Source organism: Protomyctophum parallelum, assembly GCF_964188405.1.
Source record: "Protomyctophum parallelum genome assembly, chromosome: 16".
Lineage (NCBI taxonomy): Eukaryota > Metazoa > Chordata > Actinopteri > Myctophiformes > Myctophidae > Protomyctophum > Protomyctophum parallelum.
This window is the reverse complement of record NC_139711.1, coordinates 40,670,369-40,692,868: the sequence shown is the minus strand read 5'-3', so window position 1 is coordinate 40,692,868 and position 22,500 is coordinate 40,670,369. Positions and strand designations below refer to the sequence as shown.

General features: G+C 44.2%; 1 protein-coding gene across 2 annotated transcripts in view; it reads right to left on the bottom strand.

Moving 5' to 3' along the window:
• Nucleotides 1-22,500, bottom strand: part of LOC310873990 (A disintegrin and metalloproteinase with thrombospondin motifs 2-like) — a 344,256-nt gene that overhangs the window by 320,123 nt on the left and 1,633 nt on the right. For both annotated transcript variants that reach the window (XM_083786632.1, XM_083786633.1), the window contains exon 2: nucleotides 19,633-20,060. In XM_083786632.1, coding sequence (XP_083642758.1) covers nucleotides 19,633-20,060 — 428 coding nt within the window. The remainder of the gene's footprint in view (nucleotides 1-19,632; nucleotides 20,061-22,500) is intronic.

Sequence of the window (22,500 nt, the reverse complement as noted above, 5' to 3'; positions counted from 1 at the left end):
ATTTGTAGAAGGTCTAAATGGGATAGACCAGAGCCTGGGTGGGTGGGTGGATGGGCGGACAGACGGATAGATAGACAGGATTAGAAATGAACTGATAGCGGACCCTCTACTCCCCTAGTGTATCTATGTCTGCCGAGTGAAAGAGTCAAGAGAGGCAAAGGATTATAGCTGGTGGGGAAAAACTATTCCCTTTGTGCACCTATATAGTAGAGACACTGTCACTCAATAAGCACACTGTGAGTGCGCGTGTGTATACATGCATGTGTGCTCGCGTGTGCGAGTGTACGTGCATGTGTGTGCGCGTGTACAAGCATGTGTGTGCGGCTGTGCGCGTGCACATGCATGTGTGTGCGCGTGCACTTGCTGTAGACCTTACAGGCGTATAATGCAAAGGCTAAACTATGTAACTTAAGATAGTATGTTATTATGTAGACATAGCACTCTATAGTGTATACTCATAGTTTCATTGTATAGATATTCTACTGTTAGACAGATGCTATAGGGTCTTATAGCTTGCTCATGATTGATATGTATTTGATGTATTACCATGTGTGTTCTTGCTTACTGTAAATCGCTCTGGATTAAGCGTCTGCTGAATGCCAAAATTGTAAATTGTGCGCACCGTGCGTGGTGTGTGTGCGCGAGCGTGAGTGTGTGCCGTGTGTGTGTGTGTGTGTGTGCGTGACTTGCACATGTGTGTGAAATGATAAGCATTTGCTGTGATTTTCATTCTGTCCAAGTATAAGTCGGTTAATTACAAGTAAAGATTCCACTTATCTTTTACCTTATATACACATCAGCAGCACTATGAAATCCCCGTAAATAAGCCCATACCAGTCCTGTATAATATCATGTCTTTGTGTGTAAGGTCCCTTTCCAGCTGTCCTTTATCTCCTGATTAACGTCATGATATATTCCTGAATAGATCTAACGCGTGTGGATGATTTAATGCTATCGTTTCACTTCACCATACTGTATATTGAGCGCACGAGCAGCATTAATGAATCCATCCACTTATTCACAACGCCATGAACACATCCTGACATCTGTACTCAAAGCACCTGTGTGCAATTATCACTTGATGACTCATAATCACACTATAACGCATTATAACAATGATTAATGCAATATACAATTATTTTAACGTACAGTATTACAACGAGGAGAATGATAACACAAGATCCTGGCCAACAGACAAAAGCATGTCAGTGACCAGTAATTAAATCATATTTATAAAGTATTATAATTGTTGACCTTAAACATAATCGCCACATGGAATTAACAATCAGACTTTGCGCATTACAGATATGAGTGAAAAATGTAGAGGTAACTGGAAGAGAATATATAGACTATATATATATGACTGTCACCGAGGAACAGGGCAGTAGGCCTTGGACATTTAAGCAATATTACACGGGAGGGTGTGCTTTACTGTCATTAACGCACGTATGCCATGCTGCAGGAACTCGCCCACCGAAAGGCAGTGCAGAGGTGCGTTCCTGACGGACCGGTAAACCACACACTCGAGTGTAATATTGCAATTATACAACAGTTAACTTACCATACAGATGTAGCCATTTTAGCGTTGCAAGGCTATTCAAAATAGCAGATGTACAAGCCCACAAAGTGACACGCTGCTGTGAGCTTGTACACATGCAAATCATTCAACATTGATTGACAGGTCTTGCGGGAAAGTGTCCGGGGGGCACGGACAAGTTTGAGAACTGTTGATTTTTAGAAGCATTTGTATATCGCTTTCAGGGTCAATGGTACAATGATACAAGTGTAAACCCATTTTGGGTGGGAACCCCTTTTTGTGTTTTAAACATTATGCTATAATTTAGCTATTGGAAAAATAGCAGACCTACAAGCTCGTAGCGCGCCACCGAGTGGCGCACTACGAGCTTGTAGGTCTGCTATTTTTTTAAACTTGAGCACCACTAATACAGAAACATGTCAGAAAACTGTCAGAATTTAGAAGATTGTTTTAAATGTCGACGTCAGGCCTAAATGGGCTAATGGCTCTACTTTTACTCAGATATGTAGTCCAACGTGTGTATATATATATATATATATATATATACATATATATATATATATATATATCTCTACACATGGACAGGGTCATCTCAGAGTCTCCAGAACAGCTCTGTAAACACGCATTATGCACTTCTCAACAAGACAGTATCCAAAGCTTTCCCTACGTGTGTGAGCACACACTGGCAGACGATCAGTCAGCATCATCAAAGTGCTCGATATAAGCCTGTGTATCCTCTGTTTCACTGCAGCCCCCACAGAGTTATACTTATTATCATATATCATTATATAATATTTGATATCGTTTGCTGTCGGGAGGAAGATTTAGATAAATCAGTGCTGTTGAGCCCCCTTTACAGGTCTGTGTTTTGTTTTGATAAATCAGTGCTGTTGAGCCCCCTTTACAGGTCTGTGTTTTGTTTTTTGAAAATATTGAAACAATGAAAAGTATTGAGAAAAAAAAGAGCGCTTCGGACAAAACCTCTTAACTCCATTGGACCCTCAAACTGTCTGCTAAAACAGCTAACTCCACCACCTCTCCCCCTGTCATGGAAGTAATTGACAACATTTGCTTTGTTGTCTAAATATAAGGTTTTCGATCATTTCCTGAATAATGAACATTTTGAAGTTAGGTGGTTTCTTAGCAGAGATATGTCATGTTTGCAGTCTCTATAGTCATGGTGGAGAGCGGGCTTAGTGTCCCATTGGCCGTGGGGCTTACTGTCCCATTGGCCGTGGGGCTTACTGTCCCAGAAGGGTGAAATTAGCCGTCAAGGGCTTCTGCCAGAAATATCCCATTTTACCATGCATTTCCAACTTGCATCGTTCCAAGTAGGTCAGTGCCCAACGGGCACCGCTGTAGAGGCTCCAACTCAGAATATCTGGGTGGGCCATGCATTTCCAACTTGCATCGTTCCAAGTGGGCCAGTGTTGTATAGAGGCCCCACGGGCACCGCTCTAGTAAATGTAAATGACAATGTAATTGAGGTTGGTGCCTTGGATGAAAAAGCTATTTATTTAAACGGGTGACCTGAGACCAAGAAGTTTGAGAACCACTGCTGTGCATAGCCGCAATTTGCAACTCTAGATTTATTTATAATGGGATGAATCTAGAGTTGCAACAAGCTCCATCCACTTCCTATTCATCATTTTTGGTTTGCGATCTGCTTGTCTTAAACGACGTTAAACTCACCAACATTGCAGCTGTAGTCCAAGCTTGAATTATCCTCTTTCAATCTGCCGAGCTTGTTTTTCATAAAAATCCACCGTAGACATGTTATGAGCTACTGTAATGGAATCTGTGGGACATATGCTCAAAAGACAATTCATAGTAATGAATAATGAGGCAAACACAATAATTCAGAGTTATGGAGTATAAGGATTTTACTCGAGTAAGAAGACAGACTTACACGACCTGTGCATGGAAACCCCAGTCTGGCTCTCAGAGTGACAAGAAGCGACAGCTTTTACAGCTGACTCCCACACAGACAACCCCCAACATATAGCCTCAAGGCATTCACCAAATGGGACAGTGACGTCATAAAACAAACAGCACCGAAACAGCACCAAACTGTAACTTGGAGTATTATTAAATGTTTATCTCTAAATTTCCACGACACTACTTTCTGTCAAGACATCCTCTGCAAGTGATTATTTTTCTAAGTGCTGGAGTTTGGAAGCACTCGTCGTACGTCACTGAACGGCCCTGCATTCCACCCGTTTCGAATTTGCACATAATGCAGGAGGCAGCAGCGCGACCCGTTAACAAAAACGAGTGCTTCCAAACTGCAACACTTAGAAAAAGAATCACTTGCAGAGGATGTCTTGACAGAAAGTATCTCATAACATCTCTACGGTGGATTTTTATGAAAAACAAGCTCGGCAGATTGAAAGAGGATAATTCAAGCTTGGACTACAGCTGCAATGTTGGTGAGTTTAACGTCGTTTAAGACAATCAGATCACAAACCAAAAATGATGAATAGGAAGTGGATGGAGCTTGTTGCAACTCTAGATTCATCCCATTATAAAAAAATCTAGAGTTGCAAATTGCGGCTATGCTGTGCAGAACTATACAGATACATCTCTCTGTCAGAGACCGGGGTGGGTCTCCATCTTGTTTAAGATTCCTCTCCTGTCCTCTCTCCCTCCTGCAGGCTTCTTCTCTCGCGTTGTGTTTTGTTTACGAGGATTACATGGAGGAAATAGAGGAAACTTCCAGACGAGCGGAAGCTTAGCCGAGTACAAAGCCACCTGTGTGATGGCTATAGTGCCAGAAGAAAGCCGACGTGCGAGGCCCCAGGAGACGGCTACAGGGCGGGGGGGGGGGGGGGGGGGGGTCACAGACAGAGAGGATGTCTCCCCCTGTTTTCTGGCTGCGGGGGCCTGTTAGCCAGAGACGTGATGATGTGGCTAGCATCGATTAGATTGACTGACAGGCTGCATGGCTGGCTGACTGACTGACTGACAGGCTGCATGGCTGGCTGGCTGACTGACAGGCTGCATGGCAGGCTGGCTGGCTGGCTGACTGACTGACAGGCTGCATGGCTGGCTGGCTGACTGACAGGCTGCATGGCAGGCTGGCTGGCTGGCTGACTGACTGACAGGCTGCATGGCTGGCTAGCTGGCTGGCTGACTGACAGGCTGCATGGCTGGCTGGCTGGCAGACAGGCTGCATGGCTGGCTGGCTGACTGGCTGGCTGGCTGGCTGACTGGCTGGCTGGCTGGCTGGCTGGCTGGCTGGCTGACTGGCTGGCTGGCTGGCTGGCTGGCTGGCTGACTGACTGACTGACTGACTGACAGGCTGCATGGCTGGCTGACTGACTGACTGACTGGCTGGCTTCACACGGGTGTGATTTTTTTATGAGACTTTTAATGTTCTGCGGTTCTTGATCTGTACGGTGAAGTGCAGGTTGTAATTCATAATCATACATTTCATGATATAAATTTCATGAAATTGATTGTTCTACCTCTCTCTCTCTCTCTCTCTCTCTCTCTCTCTCTCCCCCCGACAGACTTGTCGTAGGATGCGCAGACACAACAACAGAATAGAAAACGTCTGAGGGGAAGTTGTATTGTATAGCCTACTACATTTGCTCTCATCGACAAAAAAAAGAAAGAAAGACAATCAGCAAGGATGGAGAGACATTAAAATGTACTAGAACAAAAACAAAAATGAATATGTGCACGTCTGTGTATTGCGTCTCTACCATAGACTGTAAAAAATATGGACAAAGCGTTCCCCGGGTCTAACATGAACGTAAAATGAAGCCTGAAATTCCTTGCACTCTAATGCACTGTAAGTCGCCATCTTTCTTGATCCGTTCTGGTCCAGCTGGCCATTGGCTGGCCCAGACAACGAGGCGGGACTTCCCCCCTTCTTCTCCGTTGGTTTTGATTTTGACTCGAGTGGGTGGGGGATCCCGATCATAGACTGTAACGGTAGCCCCGCCCCTCAGAACATACGCGACTTTATGGTCATTTCTTTTATAAATGGGACCATTATTTTCCAAAAAGATTATTATGACATTAGAAATGAGACTTTAAACTAGTGACTGGAAGCAGAAAGTATTCATGACCATGTTTATTAAGGTAATACAGTCTAGGTGAAGTTGGGCCCAAATACATGGGCCTCTATGGAGCTATGGGGCTTTTTGGGTCCAGTCCAGCGCCACAACAGGCCATTATATGAACTTTCAGGAAGTCCCGATTTCAAAAGAGGCTTCACGAAATATCTGGCTGACTGCCCCCCTGGTCTCTACTCTACAGTATATCGCACCCTGGTGAAATATCTTGAGGTGTATGTGAACCATAAGGCGGGAGCCTATCTCCTGTTTCTGTAGCGTGAGGCAGCTTGATGTACAAGTACACCCCCTGGACATGATGTACAAGTACACCCCCTGGACATGATGTACAAGTACACCCCCTGGACATGACGCTAGTATGTAGATTTACCCCCAATCCAACCCTGGATGCTGAGTGCCAAGCAGGGAGGCACCAGGTCCCATCTTTCTCTTTGGTGTGACCCGGCCGGGGATCAAACCCCGACCTCCCAGTCTCTGGGCGGACACTCAGACCACAAGGCCACTGAGATGGTTAAACCTTTATGTATCGGCACAAATCAGATGTGACCCAAACCGTAGTTTGATTTTGAATTAACTCAACAAGGCACACCAAATATTCAAAACGGTCAGAGATTCTGCCAATAATCATATTATTTGAGCCTCACATCCCGACATTCAACAAAGAATCACGTGCCGTTGAGACCCTATCTCTGTGTAGGCAGAAGAATTACATCAGATGAACGTGCTATAATCATCGGGGTTCCTTTCAGTCCAGGTTTCCCTGCGAGGGGAATCCTAGTTATTTGCGCGCTTCTCAAATTATCCCTGAGCCAGCACTCGGTGAATGACATGAATGACAGAGAGAGAGAGAGAGAGAGAGAGAGAGAGAGAGAGAGAGAGAGAGAGAGAGAGATGAAAAAAGAGAGGTGAAGGGTGCTGGTTAAGTGCAGTCAGTGAGAGGCAGTAATCACAGGCCTGGTAATAAAAGCTCTGCTTTGCTCTCATGTGTAACGTTCCAGAGAATGGTCCCCCGCTCTCTCTCTCTCTCTCTCTCTGATAATAGCTGTATAGATGGAGTAATTGTATGTTTGAGTCGAGCTACACTACAGGGTGGAACCTGCAATCAGATACCACGATTGTGTTTTCTCTCCCTCTCCCTCTCTCTCTCTCGGCCCATCTCTCCATTCACACATCATGGCTCAGCAGTCAGCACGTAGCACTATCTCTCTCTCTCCCACGGCCCTGAGGCTCCCGCAACAACAACCACTGTTCTCCTTTCTAACCCCCCCCCCCCCCCCCCCCAAGCCCTTCTACACACACACACACACACACAGCCAGCCAGGGTCAATAACAGCTGTGTGCTGCACTGTAATTGATGTCATCATTTCAATTTGAGCTGATTACGGTTGAGAGCTGCTTATCATCATGTGACCCAGGGTAAAATAACCGTGTGTGTGTGTGTGTGTGTGTGTGTGTGTGTGTGTGTGTGTGTATGTGTGTGCAGTGAGACGCCATGCCTGACTGAGCGTACTGCTTTCCTGCTTTGCCCGCCCGCCCGGCTGCCTGGATGGATGGATGGAGGGAGGGAGGGATGGATGGATGGAGGGATGGATGGATGGAGGGATGTCCCGATCAAAAAATAAAATCACACCTGTGTGAACTGAGTGGTGCAACTCCGTGTGAGCGTCCCCGGTGGGTCCCCGAAACTTCCAGACCCACAGGAACCCACCCAGGGTGCCAGCCCGGTTTCGGCGAGCCGTTCCGCGTATCACAATAGTACAATATCCAAAAATCACAGACAATATCCAGTCTAGTATCATGATATGGATATAATATTAATACGAAGCTCTCCCGATCACACAACAATCATAATCGCAAAACATGCTTTTATTCTGCAAAAGTACACAGTTAAAGTGCTTACAAGCCGTCGCAGGCTCGCAGCGGGTCTCTTTCGGATGCCTGAAGTGCTCGAGGTAACTTATTTATGAGAGTTACAGATGTGCCATTCCATTCTCTTCACGATTTTAACATCTTTTCCTGAAGAATTTCTAAAAAGGCATGTTTTTCCCTGCGGGTTTTATTCTCTGATTAGCCTAATGCTAATTCTACTGCTTTGCTAATGAAAAGAAGAGTCCAGCAGAGGAACTCTATCTATTCAGGGGATCTGAATAGAATTAACATAAAACACCTTTAATGACCCGATCGTTTCACTGACCAGGTTCTGTTTCTGACACTCTACTGAATGGTTCTGTTTCTGACACTCTACTGAATGGTTCTGTTTCTGACACTCTACTGAATGGTTCTGTTTCTGACACTCTACTGAATGGTTCTGTTTCTGACACTCTACTGAATTGTTCTGTTTCTGACACTCTACTGAATGGTTCTGTTTCTGACACTCTACTGAATGGTTCTGTTTCTGACACTCTACTGAATGGTTCCGTTTCTGACAGTCTACTGAATGGTTCTGTTTCTGACACTCTACTGAATGTATCTGTTTCTGACACTCTACTGAATGGTTCTGTTTCTGACACTCTACTGAATGGATCTGTTTCTGACACTCTACTGAATGGTTCTGTTTCTGACACTCTACTGAATGGTTCTGTTTCTGACACTACTGAATGGTTCTGTTTCTGACACTCTACTGAATGGTTCTGTTTCTGACACTCTACTGAATGGTTCTGTTTCTGACACTCTACTGAATGGTTCTGTTTCTGACACTCTACTGAATGGTTCTGTTTCTGACACTCTACTGAATGGTTCTGTTTCTGACACTCTACTGAATGGTTCTGTTTCTGACACTCTGCTGAATGGTTCTGTTTCTGACACTCTACTGAATGGTTCTGTTTCTGACACTCTACTGAATGGTTCTGTTTCTGACACTCTACTGAATGGTTCTGTTTCTGACACTCTACTGAATGGTTCTGTTTCTGACACTCTACTGAATGGTTCTGTTTCTGACACTCTACTGAATGGTTCTGTTTCTGACACTCTACTGAATGGTTCTGTTTCTGACACTCTACTGAATGGTTCTGTTTCTGACACTCTACTGAATGGTTCTGTTTCTGACACTCTACTGAATGGTTCCGTTTCTGACAGTCTACTGAATGGTTCTGTTTCTGACACTCTACTGAATGTATCTGTTTCTGACACTCTACTGAATGGTTCTGTTTCTGACACTCTACTGAATGGATCTGTTTCTGACACTCTACTGAATGGTTCTGTTTCTGACACTCTACTGAATGGTTCTGTTTCTGACACTACTGAATGGTTCTGTTTCTGACACTCTACTGAATGGTTCTGTTTCTGACACTCTACTGAATGGTTCTGTTTCTGACACTCTACTGAATGGTTCTGTTTCTGACACTCTACTGAATGGTTCTGTTTCTGACACTCTACTGAATGGTTCTGTTTCTGACACTCTACTGAATGGTTCTGTTTCTGACACTCTGCTGAATGGTTCTGTTTCTGACACTCTACTGAATGGTTCTGTTTCTGACACTCCACTGAATGGTTCTGTTTCTGACACTCTACTGAATGGTTCTGTTTCTGACACTCCACTGAATGGTTCCGTTTCTGACACTCTACTGAATGGTTCTGTTTCTGACACTCCACTGAATGGTTCTGTTTCTGACACTCTACTGAATGGTTCTGTTTCTGACACTCTACTGAATGGTTCTGTTTCTGACACTCTACTGAATGGTTCTGTTTCTGACACTCTACTGAATGGTTCTGTTTCTGACACTCTACTCAATGGTTCTGTTTGACACTCTACTGAATGGTTCTGTTTCTGACACTCTACTGAATGGTTCTGTTTCTGACACTCTACTGAATGGTTCTGTTTCTGACACTCTACTGAATGGTTCTGTTTCTGACACTCTACTGAATGGCTCTGTTTGACACTCTACTGAATGGATCTGTTTGACACTCTACTGAATGGATCTGTTTCTGACACTCTACTGAATGGTTCTGTTCCTGACACTCTACTGAATGGTTCTGTTTCTGACACTCTACTGAATGGATCTGTTTGACACTCTACTGAATGGATCTGTTTCTGACACTCTACTGAATGGTTCTGTTTCTGACACTCTACTGAATGGTTCTGTTTCTGACACTCTACTGAATGGTTCCGTTTCTGACAGTCTACTGAATGGTTCTGTTTCTGACACTCTACAGAATGGTTCTGTTTGACACTCTACTGAATGGTTCTGTTTCTGACACTCTACTGAATGGTTCTGTTTCTGACACTCTACTGAATGCTTCTGTTTCTGACACTCTACTGAATGCTTCTGTTTCTGACACTACTGAATGGTTCTGTTTGACACTCTACTGAATGGTTCTGTTTCTGACACTCTACTGAATGGTTCTGTTTCTGACACTCTACTGAATGGTTCTGTTTCTGACACTCTACTGAATGGTTCTGTTTCTGACACTCTACTGAATGGTTCTGTTTCTGACACTCTACTGAATGGTTCTGTTTCTGACACTCTACTGAATGGTTCTGTTTCTGACACTCTACTGAATGGTTCTGTTTCTGATAATGCACGGAATTGGTACATTTGGGGGGGAAATACCTCCCCCAACGTCAACAAACAACGGCATGCAGCTGCACAATTAATTAAAAAAAAACCATTGTGACCTAGATTCAGACACCTACAGTATGCGATCAAAATTTCTAAATTTGAGCAAGATTCGTTCAGCACTATATTGGCTGTCCGATTTATTTTAGTTACTGTTAATGTTCAGCAACTACAGACTAAAGACAATAACTGTTTTCATGGAAAAAATGAGAATTGTGACCTCAATTCTTGTGGAGGAAAATTGAGATTCACATTTGAGCAAGAATCATGTAGAGAGTATGGAGTACACAACGTTAACTATGGTTTAACTAGTTGTTTTGTCAGTTACAAAATCATTGTTTATCCATATTGTGTGTAAATGGTGCATTTATATAGCGCCTTTATCCAAGGCGCTTTACATAGATTGTGCATTACATTCACCCATTCATACACCGATTGCGGCGGAAGCCATGCAAGGTACCAACCAGCACATCGGGAGCAATTTGGGGTTCAGTGTCTTGCCCAAGGACACTTGTAGACAGGAGGAGCCGGGATTCGAACCGCCGACCCATGGATCATTGGACGACCTGCTCTACCTCCTGAGCCACAGTCGCCCCTGTGTGCGTGTGTGTGTGTGTGTGTGTGCGCGCATGCGTGCATCTAGTCCTTAAAACCAATTTAGCTTGCATTCAATTATAGGTTATTTATCATCGTAATAACAGCGAGAAAGAGCACAGTATGGCACATCATGTAACGTTACATTTTCTTCAAAAACAACATGGTTTTTCACACCATCTTAACTCCCAGCTGCAGAAACGACTTCATGCTTCAGTGTCGCCACTTCTCTTCTGAATTCTGCGGAGGTTTAAACTGGGGGCTTTCAAAGCAAATACAAAAATAGCACCATCACCTTCCAGCCTTCCCGCTGTGCACTATTAACACATGCACACACGCATGCACACACACACACGCGCGCACGCACGCCACGCTCAAGATCAGATTGTACAAAGGGCAACACCTGCAGAGGATGACTCTCGCCATCTGCCTATAAATGATGCTAATTCCATTGCGAGAAGAAGAGTGCAGACAAATTGCATTGTTAGCTGAGAGTGTACTGCGGAGTGTGGACAGGCCCGGGGCGATAATATGAACAAAATCTAACTAAAACTAAACAATTATGTCTGATAATATGCCTGGATAATATAAAATATTGTGACAATATCGTCTGGATGACTATTGGGTGTTTTTCGACAAAATATTTCACATATCCACACATAGTATAAGCAGAAGGAGGAGACCCAAGTGTTTGAAGTGAAGCTCATCAGCTATTTTATTAAGTATAAAATTAAGTAGGCCCATGTCAGTAATCTATTTGTAAATTTAAGTTATAGATATCTGCCTGTGCAGTTTATGATTACGAAGCCTAAAAGACTGAACAGAAATTAAAAATGTAGGCTATTCATATGTTCAAATGTTTAGACGATTACTCGTCAACTGATATTACATAATCGTGACAGCCCTCTGTCTCCATTTCTCTCTCTCTCTCTCTGTTTATCTTCCTCTGTCTGTCTATCTTTCACTTCATCTTCATCTTTCTCTTCCTGTGGGTATGTGCGTTTTGGGAGCATATGCGTGCGGTCTGTTCACCCGCCCGCCCGCCCGACTGCCTGCCTGCATGTCTACCTGCCTGCCTGCCTGCATGTCTACCTGCCTGCCTGCCTGCATGTCTACCTGCCTGCCTGAATGCCTGCCTGCCTGCATGTCTACCTGCCTGCCTGCCTGCATGTCTACCTTCCCTTCTCTTGCTGTTGTTTCCCATGTGCTTTTAATACCATCATCATTAGTGGAGCTCTCCTGCCTGACGTTACTGCCGCTGGCTGGCCAAGAGACATGAGAGGGAGGGAGGGGGGGGGGGGGGTGGGGGGGGAAGAGAGAGAGAGAGAGAGAGAGAGAGAGAGAGAGAGAGAGAGACGAGAGTGGAAACAAGAAGAAGTGAGTTGGTGGTCGTTATGATCTGGTGTCTGTCCTTGTGTTGGTCATACTGTTTGTACGCCCCAAGTGCATGATCACTTGTCCATGTGAACAGACAAATTCCAAGGTGTGTGTGTGTGTGTGTGTGTGTGTGTGTGTGTGTGTGTGTGTGTGTGTGTGTGTGTGCGCGTGCGTGTGTGCGTGCATATGACTATATGCAAAGCCTGTATATGTAGAAAACACAACGGTAACAAGCCAGGTGTCCGCGGGACGGGTCCACCTGGATTTTACGACGGCGCTCGAAGATGACAGACCCTCCTCCTCCTCCTCACACTTCCTGTTCTCCATGTCTTCACACAGAGAGAGAGAGAGAGAGAGAGAAACATGGAGACCTCGCAGTTCACTGGTGTGTGTGTGTGTGTGTGTGTGTGCGCCCCCACCCCTCTGTTCACACTACATCCTGAAGTGAAGACCCCTGTTATTTGGGCGGTAGGTTTACCCTCTGATTATCCCAACAGTTTTCAACATCTGGATATAATGGATGTCTCAATGTATGTATAGGTTCAGTTATATAGGTTGGAGAGAGAGAAAGAGAGAGAGAGAGAGAGAGAGAGAGAGAGAGAGAGAGAGAGGGAAAAAAAAGAGAGAGTGTACATATGTGATGTATATATCAATGAACTCCATCTGTCTGTCATTTTGATAATTATTGCCGGGGACTTTGTGTTGCTTTTTAATCTCTTTTAATCTCTCTGCCTGGTACTGAAGGACCACCTGCGTTGTTCTTTTGTCATCACGGAGGCTGCGGCTTTATTCTCTTGCCAGAAAAGCTCATTAATGGTGGCACAGTCGGCAGCGCTGTCGCCTCACAGCTATAAAGGTCCTGGGTTCGAATCCGCTGGGGGAGTGGTGGGGTTGGCAGAAGGGCCTTTCTGTGTGGAGTTTGCATGTTCTCCCCGTGTGTCCCCAATAGATTCCCCGTTCATTTTCCTCATAGACATTTCGAAAGGTATTTATTTAAAGACCTTTTAAGCCTCGTACAAAGCCAACTGGAGTTGTGAGAAATCATGACACCAAACACAATTTCTCGGGCCGAACAAATAATTAGAAAGAAGAAAACGGCAGGTTACAACACTTTTTTTCTTGTTTTTCTTCTTTGTAATTATTTGTTTGGTCCAAAATATTGTGTTTATCGTCATGATTTGTCACAACTCGAGTTGGCTTTGTACGACGCTTAACAGTTTGACTGTTTTTTACGATTAACCCGCATTTTAATCAACCCCCCTTCACTGCCGAGATTGTTGTATTACCTTTAGAGCATACGCTGAATTATTTGGGCTTTTAATCCGCGAAAATCCATCAAAAAAAGCTCCCGTGGTTTGTTATGATCTGTGTGTAGCATCCACCATCTTGGTGCACGCGGAAGACGCACACAAGATTGGTTTCAATGAGGCGTTGCACCCAATGCATTTCCATTGGCCTCAATTTCCCAGAAGCCCTAGCAGCCCACAGCATGTGACGATTTCCGGTTTCGTCATCACAGCGAAGCCATCCAGTCTCATACTCTGCGACGAAGACGGATTTTCTTTTGATTCATTACATTACGGCGGATTAAACACATAAAACAAAAGGCGGGTATGTCCGATACGGCAGCGACATTAACCTGGAGTAATCCATTCAAGGCACGGAAACTGTTAAAAGGTCTTTAAATAAATACTTTTTGAAATGTCTATGGGAAAAATGCATTGGGAATTATTTCCTGGGCCTGGCGTCGTCATGAAAGGGGGCGGGACTGCGACGCTCTATAGGGTAGGTACCTCACAAAAAAACATGCAGTAATCGTGGTCTCTAAACTGCCTCCCCAAGGCCAGCCAGGGCAGCTGATGGAGGGGAAAAGTACTGCATGGTTGAAATAAGGTGTTCCTTCCAAGCGCTACGTCGAACCTGACCCCTGTCAGGTGAAAAGAAGCAGCTTGGACTCCTCATGCATAGAAGGAAGCATGAGGTCAGTGCGTTGCTCTCCCCAGGTTGGCGGAGGGAGTGTAGAGCCCAGGGTTACATTAGGTAATTGACAGGTTGGTTTGTTGGGTGATCGAGACTAATACTATCATTATTAGAGGCACGTCTTCCCAATCTTTATTACAGTTGTTTGATCTGGGCCTCTTTGGTCAGAACACTAACTATAGGCTGTTAAAGGATTTATTGAGGCAGTGCAGCATGTCAGCACACAGCATGGGGGGGAACTAGGACCAAAACAACACGTCGGCATGTCAACTTTATTAAAGGAACATGCCAGTCTAATTTTGACTTCAAGCCATTAGCCCGAGAGAGATGATTGCCCCTCTTCAGAAGAATGCTGTGTACATACATGTAGTTGTGCGTATGTGTATGCAGCGTATACATACTTCAGTGCACGGTTTCCAAGAAACAGTGGGTCGGGGACCCATTTGTGGGTCACCGACCAATTTGTATGCTTCACAACTCGAGTGAAAACCCCATTTTATTTTCCCACAAAAGAAAATAATTAATATATATATATATATATATTACGTTTTTGACTATAGTGGCTAAACATGTCGATGTCATTTTCTTCGTGTCATGAGCGTTTACCATATAATTTCATACTATATACTATATGATTCACAATAATCACATGCATCAATTTACTACTTGTAAAAAAATGTATCAATTATGTAAATGTTAATTAGTTGCAGCCCTACAAATTTCCAGTCATAGCAGACAGAAGGCCAAAATAATTAGTTCCTACACAGAGGTTTACCCATGGCTCAGCTATAGCGGAGAAAATTGACTCAAATTCGTTATTACAATTTTTTGGGACAAACATTAAATGAGGGTCCGTAGACTAATGTATGTCAAACTGGGGGTCCTTGAAATTAAACAGGTTGAGAATCGCAGCTAGACTAGGGGGGGGGGAATTAAAAAACGTCAGTGCACTGTGCACAATGCAAGGAATAAATGCATTCGCCATGTATCCGAAGGAAGTCTGATCCAATCATTTTTAGATTTCTTCAGTTTAATCCTGAGTTTAAGTTTTTGTTGTGTTCAAGATCTGATTTTAGGCATGTTTAAGCCTCCAGGAAAATCTGTGTTGAGGTTCTTAATCCACTGTTTTTCATTAAAACGTCTTTGTCCTACTGTCCAGTTGGGATTGTGTTGAAGTCCAGCGCATTTTAGAGCTTCAATGCCGTGAGCCATGAAATGTTGCACAAACCTTGTGGTTGTCTTTTTTCCAGTGTTAATATTGTATCTGTGTTGTCCCAGCCTTGTACCTATTGTTTTACCCGTTTCTCCGACATATTGTAAACCACATTTTTCACATGTGATTAAGTAAATGCAGTTGCTGGTTCTGGTTGTTATTTGTTGTTTAATCACGCGTTTTGTAGTTCTATTTTTGCTTGCTGTGTACTTGATAATCTTTAAGGTTTTTGTTTTTTCTGTAGGCCGATATAATTTTATAATCTTTTAGAAGATCATCCGTTCGGTTCTCAAAATTCCTTTTTATTCTGTTGTTGGCTAGTGTGCTCTGTGTTGAATAACTGGTTATCAGGGCCAATTTGGGACCTGGATCCTGCACTCTTATTTCTAAGAAGGTACTTCTTAGAAATAAGGGGGGGGGGGGTCCGCGGGCTCATTAGTGTCAAAGTGGAGGTTCCTTGACCTGAAAAGGTTTGGGAACCACTGGTTTAGAGTTGCGTAAGTGAAGCTGATGTGGCACGCAGCAGTTTGCAAGTATGGCTTTTCTGTCAGCCCTGTTCTCATAACCCTCAGGGCTGGACCAGGGATGAAAACAAGGTCACCCAGCCAGCGCTTTTCCTTTCCAGCTTCAACTGGGACCCCAGCAAATGCTTTGGCCATGTCTCATGACCCCCGCCCCGCCCCTCCCTCCCTCCCCACTCCCAATACAAACTGACTGCAAAAATAACCTTAATAATAGAGAAAATATATCATAAGTGAATACTGAAACCAGATAATCATTAAGGAAAGTTTATGCATACTGTATGTGTACTACTGGTACACTGAACTCTTTACGCTTTTTAGAACCACTGCTGTAGGCTATACGCACTCTCGTCTGACAAAGGTAGTAGTTAGTTGTGGTACAGTAATATATATATATATATATATAGTATATTGTTGGGCTTAGAAGCCCTACAGTACAACAAATAGGAAACATTGCTGATCTACCATATGGTTTTTGTCCACCTATAAAAGGTTGTAGTGAATGGAAGGAGTAAATGATAAAGACGTGAAAACATAATAAAAAAGAGAAGGAACTGAGCTGGGAAGATGAATGGAGTGGATTGGATTCTGTGAACGGAGGAGAGTCATCATCACACTGTAGCAGGGCTAGTGAATGTTCTGCCTGTGTGTGTGTGTGTGTGTGTGTGTGTGTGTGTGTGTGTGTGTGTGTGTGTGTGTGTGTGTGTGTGTGTGTGTGTGTGTGTGTGTGTGTGTGTGTGTGTGCGTGCGTGCGTGTTGTGTCTGAGGCAGAAGGAAACACAGTGCCCATTCTAGTGCAGCACTTAGGGCTAATACATCCAAAAGGTAATGCAAAATGATGTTTAAATCCCACTTTGACGAATGCATCCATCGATCAATACCTTCAGACAACATTCCAACAGTTTCTAGTCATTAAGGACTATTATTACATGTCATTGGTTTACAAAAACCTTGACCATTTCACCCAAAATGCTTGACTTTTTTTTCCCCCCTCAACATCTTCAAGATAAAATGAACTATAGAGTTTGAAATGAGAAGCTCTTCTTTTCCAGGTATAATATTGTTATCAATGCACATATTTCAGATAAATGACTTTCAACAAGATTAATTATATAGTCATTTTTCCACCATAAGAGACCACCATATAAATGGGGGTCTCTGAGATAGTAGAAATGCCATTAAATGGGAGTCCGTAGACTAATGTATGTCAAACTGGGGGTCCTTGAAATTAAACGGGTTGAGAATCAACGCTAGTACCGTAAAAGTCTTCTCTTAATATGGGGGTCCCTGGCATATATCTTCTAATGGCGAGTCCGTGGGCTAATTAGTGTCAAATTGGGGGTCCTTGACGACATGAAACAGTTTTGGAACCACTGGAACCCACAGGGGTCCCTGAGGGAGTTCCAGGGGGTCCCCAGCTACAAATGATAGTTTTGGAACCAAATGGTCCCCTTATGGGTCTGTAACTCTGAGTGTGTACAAATGGAACATTATTTTGTACACTCTCAGAGTTAAATGAACATTGATTTTTACAGTAGGCCATAGAGGGGCCTGTCAGGCTGGAGCGAGGTGTCAGGCTAAGTGGCCGTGGCAGGTCCTGGCATCCTGCCGGCATATCCTCAGCTGCTCAGTGAGTCCCCAGTGTCCTCAACCCTAAACGGATCCAGTTGCTGCTACTCAGCTGTACTGGCGGGGCTGCGTTGAGCAGAGCAGAGCGGCGCTGACTAATGAATACTTTACCTAATGAGGGGAACTCCATCTCACCACGGCTCACACACACACACACACACACACACACACACACACACACACACACACACACCCTACTCATTTTCTACTTTCTGCTTTGTTTTCCTCTTCTGGCCTCCTTATATTAATTAATTGCACTCGTCTTTTTCACCCACTTTGCCTTTTTTCATCAGCTTGCAGAGCTGTTCAATGATCTGACTTTCTCTAGTCTAGTCACATGGTCTATAGCGGCGAGAGTTTCACCATTGGTTGGCCTCTAAAGCCAATGGGACACTAGCTCTATACGGCCAATGGGAAACTATAAGCCCGCTCTCCGCTCCCCCAATCGCACCATGACTGGAGACTGTAAACTCGCCCACAGAAATCCCCACTAAGCTACAATAATATGCAAGAGAAAAGTCCTGACGTCACTGTCTCGTCCCTTTGATTCCTCTGGCTCACGGAAGTCATTTCTCTATATGGAGAATAACATGTGCTCATCTTAAAATCGTCTCATACGGTATAAGCATTCTGGTCTAAAAATAAACAATTATGGTTTACGACGGTCAGTGACCCATATATGATACAGTCTGCATGCTTCTATAGCGAAAATGTAACTCATTCAGTAGCAGTAACAATAGCGTTTTCTCTTAGTCAGTTGATTCTTCACATCCATATGAGTGTAACGGCCATTCTTATATGAGGCGATCTAAAATCCTCCTGGACTACATGTTGTCTCAGAAAGACAGCCCTCCCCCTATCCACAAGGAGGAGCAGTGGACCAAAGCATTATGGAAATTGTAGTCCAGGAAGGAAGTGCCAGCCCAGTGTCTGTGGCATCATGGACACTGCTCAATATCTAAAACATCTAAAACCAGATATTACACACATAAAGACACCCAGGAAAGTGTTCTCAATCTTCTAAACATATATATTTTTAGCAAAAAAAGGGTGAAGTGTCCCTTTAAAGCTTAATTGTGCTCCCATTGCACAAGGGTGTCGGACAGATCTACAAGCTCACAGCACATGGTGATGTTGTAGCTTTAATGATCACCGCAGACTATACTGCTCAGCAAGTGGTTGACAGACAAGACGCCACATGTAGCCTGAATTGCTTTGATATTCCCTCTGTCCTTTACATGAAGGGGAACAGAGAGAGAAAACATGACTCAGGTATTTCAGACGACAGCCTTCTCCATCAGGCTGAAGGACAAAATTGTAGATCAAATAACAAACATGACCCCGGCGATGACCTCTGACCTCCCAGGTCAAACCAACCAGTCAATGGACACGTCAATAGTCGCTTTGTTTAATTGGCACGTGTACATATATAATATAATATAATATAATATAATATATATGTATATATTAGGGGTGTAACAATAGAGTATAACTGCATCGATTTCAACTACATCGATATGCAAACAGCAACGTGTTGTATCGTTTGACCTTGCATGGTATCGAATCGTTTTGCAATGCAAATAATCGATTGTATCGACTACTACAAACACACACTGCAATCTCATTTCTAAATTTGAGCAAGAATCGTGCAGCACTAGTTGGCTGTCCAATTCATTTCAGTTACTCTTATGTTTTTGCTACAGGAGAGAGACTTTAAGAGAGATTTAAGTCTTTAAGCACTTTGATGTTGTCTGTTTAAAGCCACAGTAGTTGGCTCCAGGTGGCACATTTTGAACGTGGTAATGTTCAACTGCAGACTAAAGACAATTTCCTTGGGGAAAAAAACAAATCACACTCGTATGAAGTGAGGGGCGCTCTTACCATCATACTACACCACATTCTGTGCTCAGCCAATCAGCTGATCACATTCCGCACTCACACACACACACACACACACACACACACACACACACACACAAAGCTGTGCATAGGAGCGCCCCTCAAAAAGAGAATCGCGTGAGAGAATCGTGATCTCAATTCTCGGGGAGGGAAAAATCAAAGATTGACATTTTGAGCAACAAGAATCGCACAGCAGCAGCACCAACGGCACCACAACAGCACCGTGAAACATCAATCCACTCACCAGTCCGTCACAGTTGCTGATGGCCACCGTGGCTCCCGGCGTGTCGCTGATGTCGCCCACGTAGAGGCAGCGTGCGCTCAGGGGCTCCGAGCGCCGTCGCTGGGGTCCGTCGGTGCGGCCGTCATCGTCCTCGTCGTGCCACTCCATCTTGGCTCCGGGGGCCACCAGCCTGGCGTTGGGGCGCAGGCGCAGGTGGAACTCCCGGCCGAAGACGGTGACATTGTAGAAGAGCCTGTCGTCCGAACCGTCGGCCCCTCCTCCCTCCTCCTCCTCTCCCCCTCCTCCTCCCCCGGCGGCCTCCCTCTTATCCCGGCGCCTACGGGGCTGCCCTCCTCCCGCCGAGACGACATGCGACAGGAAGCGGCCCTCTGCGTCCACGCTGATAGGCCTCACCAGTCCATACTCCCCCAGGACATGCTGCAGGGAGTCTGTGAGAGGGGAAGGATTAGTGTGTTACACACAGGAAGTAAAAATTTAACTTTCCAGTCGGGTGCTGAGTGGTTGTTGTTGTTGCTGTTGTTGTGTTGTGGTGCGGGGGCGGGAGGTTGAGGAGTAGGCAGAGTGACCAACACAACATCATGGTCAAGGTTCAAGGTTCAACTAAATTGTCAACAATACCAATTACAAGTAAACGGCTAACACAGCTATACAGTCCCCAGAATACCACGTTAATGCTAGTGTCAAGTAATCTATGTTAAAAACTAAGTTGCTTAATAACTAACTATAATCTCTAACACTACCTTAAGTGCAAGTCAGCTCAAGTGCAAAATGTGCAAAATGCCAATATAGTGTAACTATAATTGTATAAGTCTGATGTCCTGCACAGTCTGTGTGTGCATGTGGTGTGGATAGACATTACATTAGACTGTCCTCCACAGTGTGTGTGTGCATGTGGATAGACATTACATTAGACTGTCCTCCACAGTGTGTGTGCATGTGGATAGACATTACATTAGACTGTCCTCCACAGTGTGTGTGTGCATGTGGATAGACATTACATTAGACTGTCCTCCACAGTGTGTGTGTGCATGTGGATAGACATTACATTAGACTGTCCTCCACAGTGTGTGTGTGCATGTGGATAGACATTACATTAGACTGTCCTCCACAGTGTGTGTGTGCATGTGGATAGACATTACATTAGACTGTCCTCCACAGTGTGTGTGTGCATGTGGATAGACATTACATTAGACTGTCCTCCACAGTGTGTGTGCATGTGGATAGACATTACATTATACTGTCCTCCACAGTGTGTGTGCATGTGGATAGACATTACATTAGACTGTCCTCCACAGTGTGTGTGCATGTGGATAGACATTACATTAGACTGTCCTCCACAGTATGTGTGCATGTGGATAGACATTACATTATATTGTCCTCCACAGTGTGTGCATGTGGATAGACATTACATTATATTGTCCTCCACAGTGTGTGCATGTGGATAGACATTACATTACAATGTCCTCCACAGTGTGTGTGTGCATGTGGATAGACATTACATTAGACTGTCCTCCACAGTGTGTGTGCATGTGGATAGACATTACATTAGACTGTCCTCCACAGTGTGTGTGCATGTGGATAGACATTACATTATATTGTCCTCCACAGTGTGTGCATGTGGATAGACATTACATTATATTGTCCTCCACAGTGTGTGCATGTGGATAGACATTACATTATATTGTCCTCCACAGTGTGTGCATGTGGATAGACATTACATTATATTGTCCTCCACAGTGTGTGCATGTGGATAGACATTACATTACAATGTCCTCCACAGTGTGTGCATGTGGATAGACATTACATTATATTGTCCTCCACAGTGTGTGCATGTGGATAGACATTACAGAAGAGAAGATGAAGAGGGCGGGGTGGTACGAGGGGATGAAGCTGAATAACAGAGGGATACATTTTGATTGGAAAGGGAAAAGTGACAAACCATGGGGAGAGAAAAGGCGGATGATTAGAGGATGGAAAAGAGAGGAAGAAGGAGGGGAGAATTGTATAGGATTAGATTATAGAAGGTCAAAATTGTGATGCTTGTGTTTTTAACCTTTTATTGACTATTTTAAATTGTGTCACGTGGAAATTATAGCAATGCAATCCACACTTGCACACACACAACAATGTACTCACTCACACACGTGTGCACGCACGCACACACACACACACACACACACACACACACACACACACACACACACACACACACACACACACACACACACACGCACACACTGTGAGAGGCATCATGCCCCACCCCTGAACTCCGAAGCGACCAAAGTGCTCTGTGTGTGCTGCGCACGGTATATAAGGCTATATAGTGCATGTGCGGCAGTGCATGGTAGTGCACGGTGGTGGTGGTGCCTGTGTGTGTGTGTGCACGTGTGGAAACAGCAGTCTCAGCACTGACACCTCATGCTCTCTGCCAACATCACCGTCAGCCTGAACGGAGGAGGAAGTCACTTCTATATCCTAAAGACCTCCGACGGAACCAGACAAACTATTCCCACAAGATGAGACGAGAGGAACGACAACAGTCTTTGTCAAAACACCAAATAGTGTTCTGTTAAAAACGTACTGAACAAAGTGAACATCATCATCCTCATATCATCATATTGATCATTGTTGCCTCTAATAATTGATTGATTGAAACTGTAAACAGATTGGGTACAGTTCAAGGAAGGTATACAGGTCAATACAAAATCTGCATGCTATAAGAGGATAGATCCAGAAAATGCACTATAAGACTTGTTTAGATCAGGGTCCTCCATTTTCAATTAATGTAAACATTTAAAGACATATACAAATATATACAAATAGGCCTATACATCTATCTAACATAATGATCACACACAGCCTACGCCT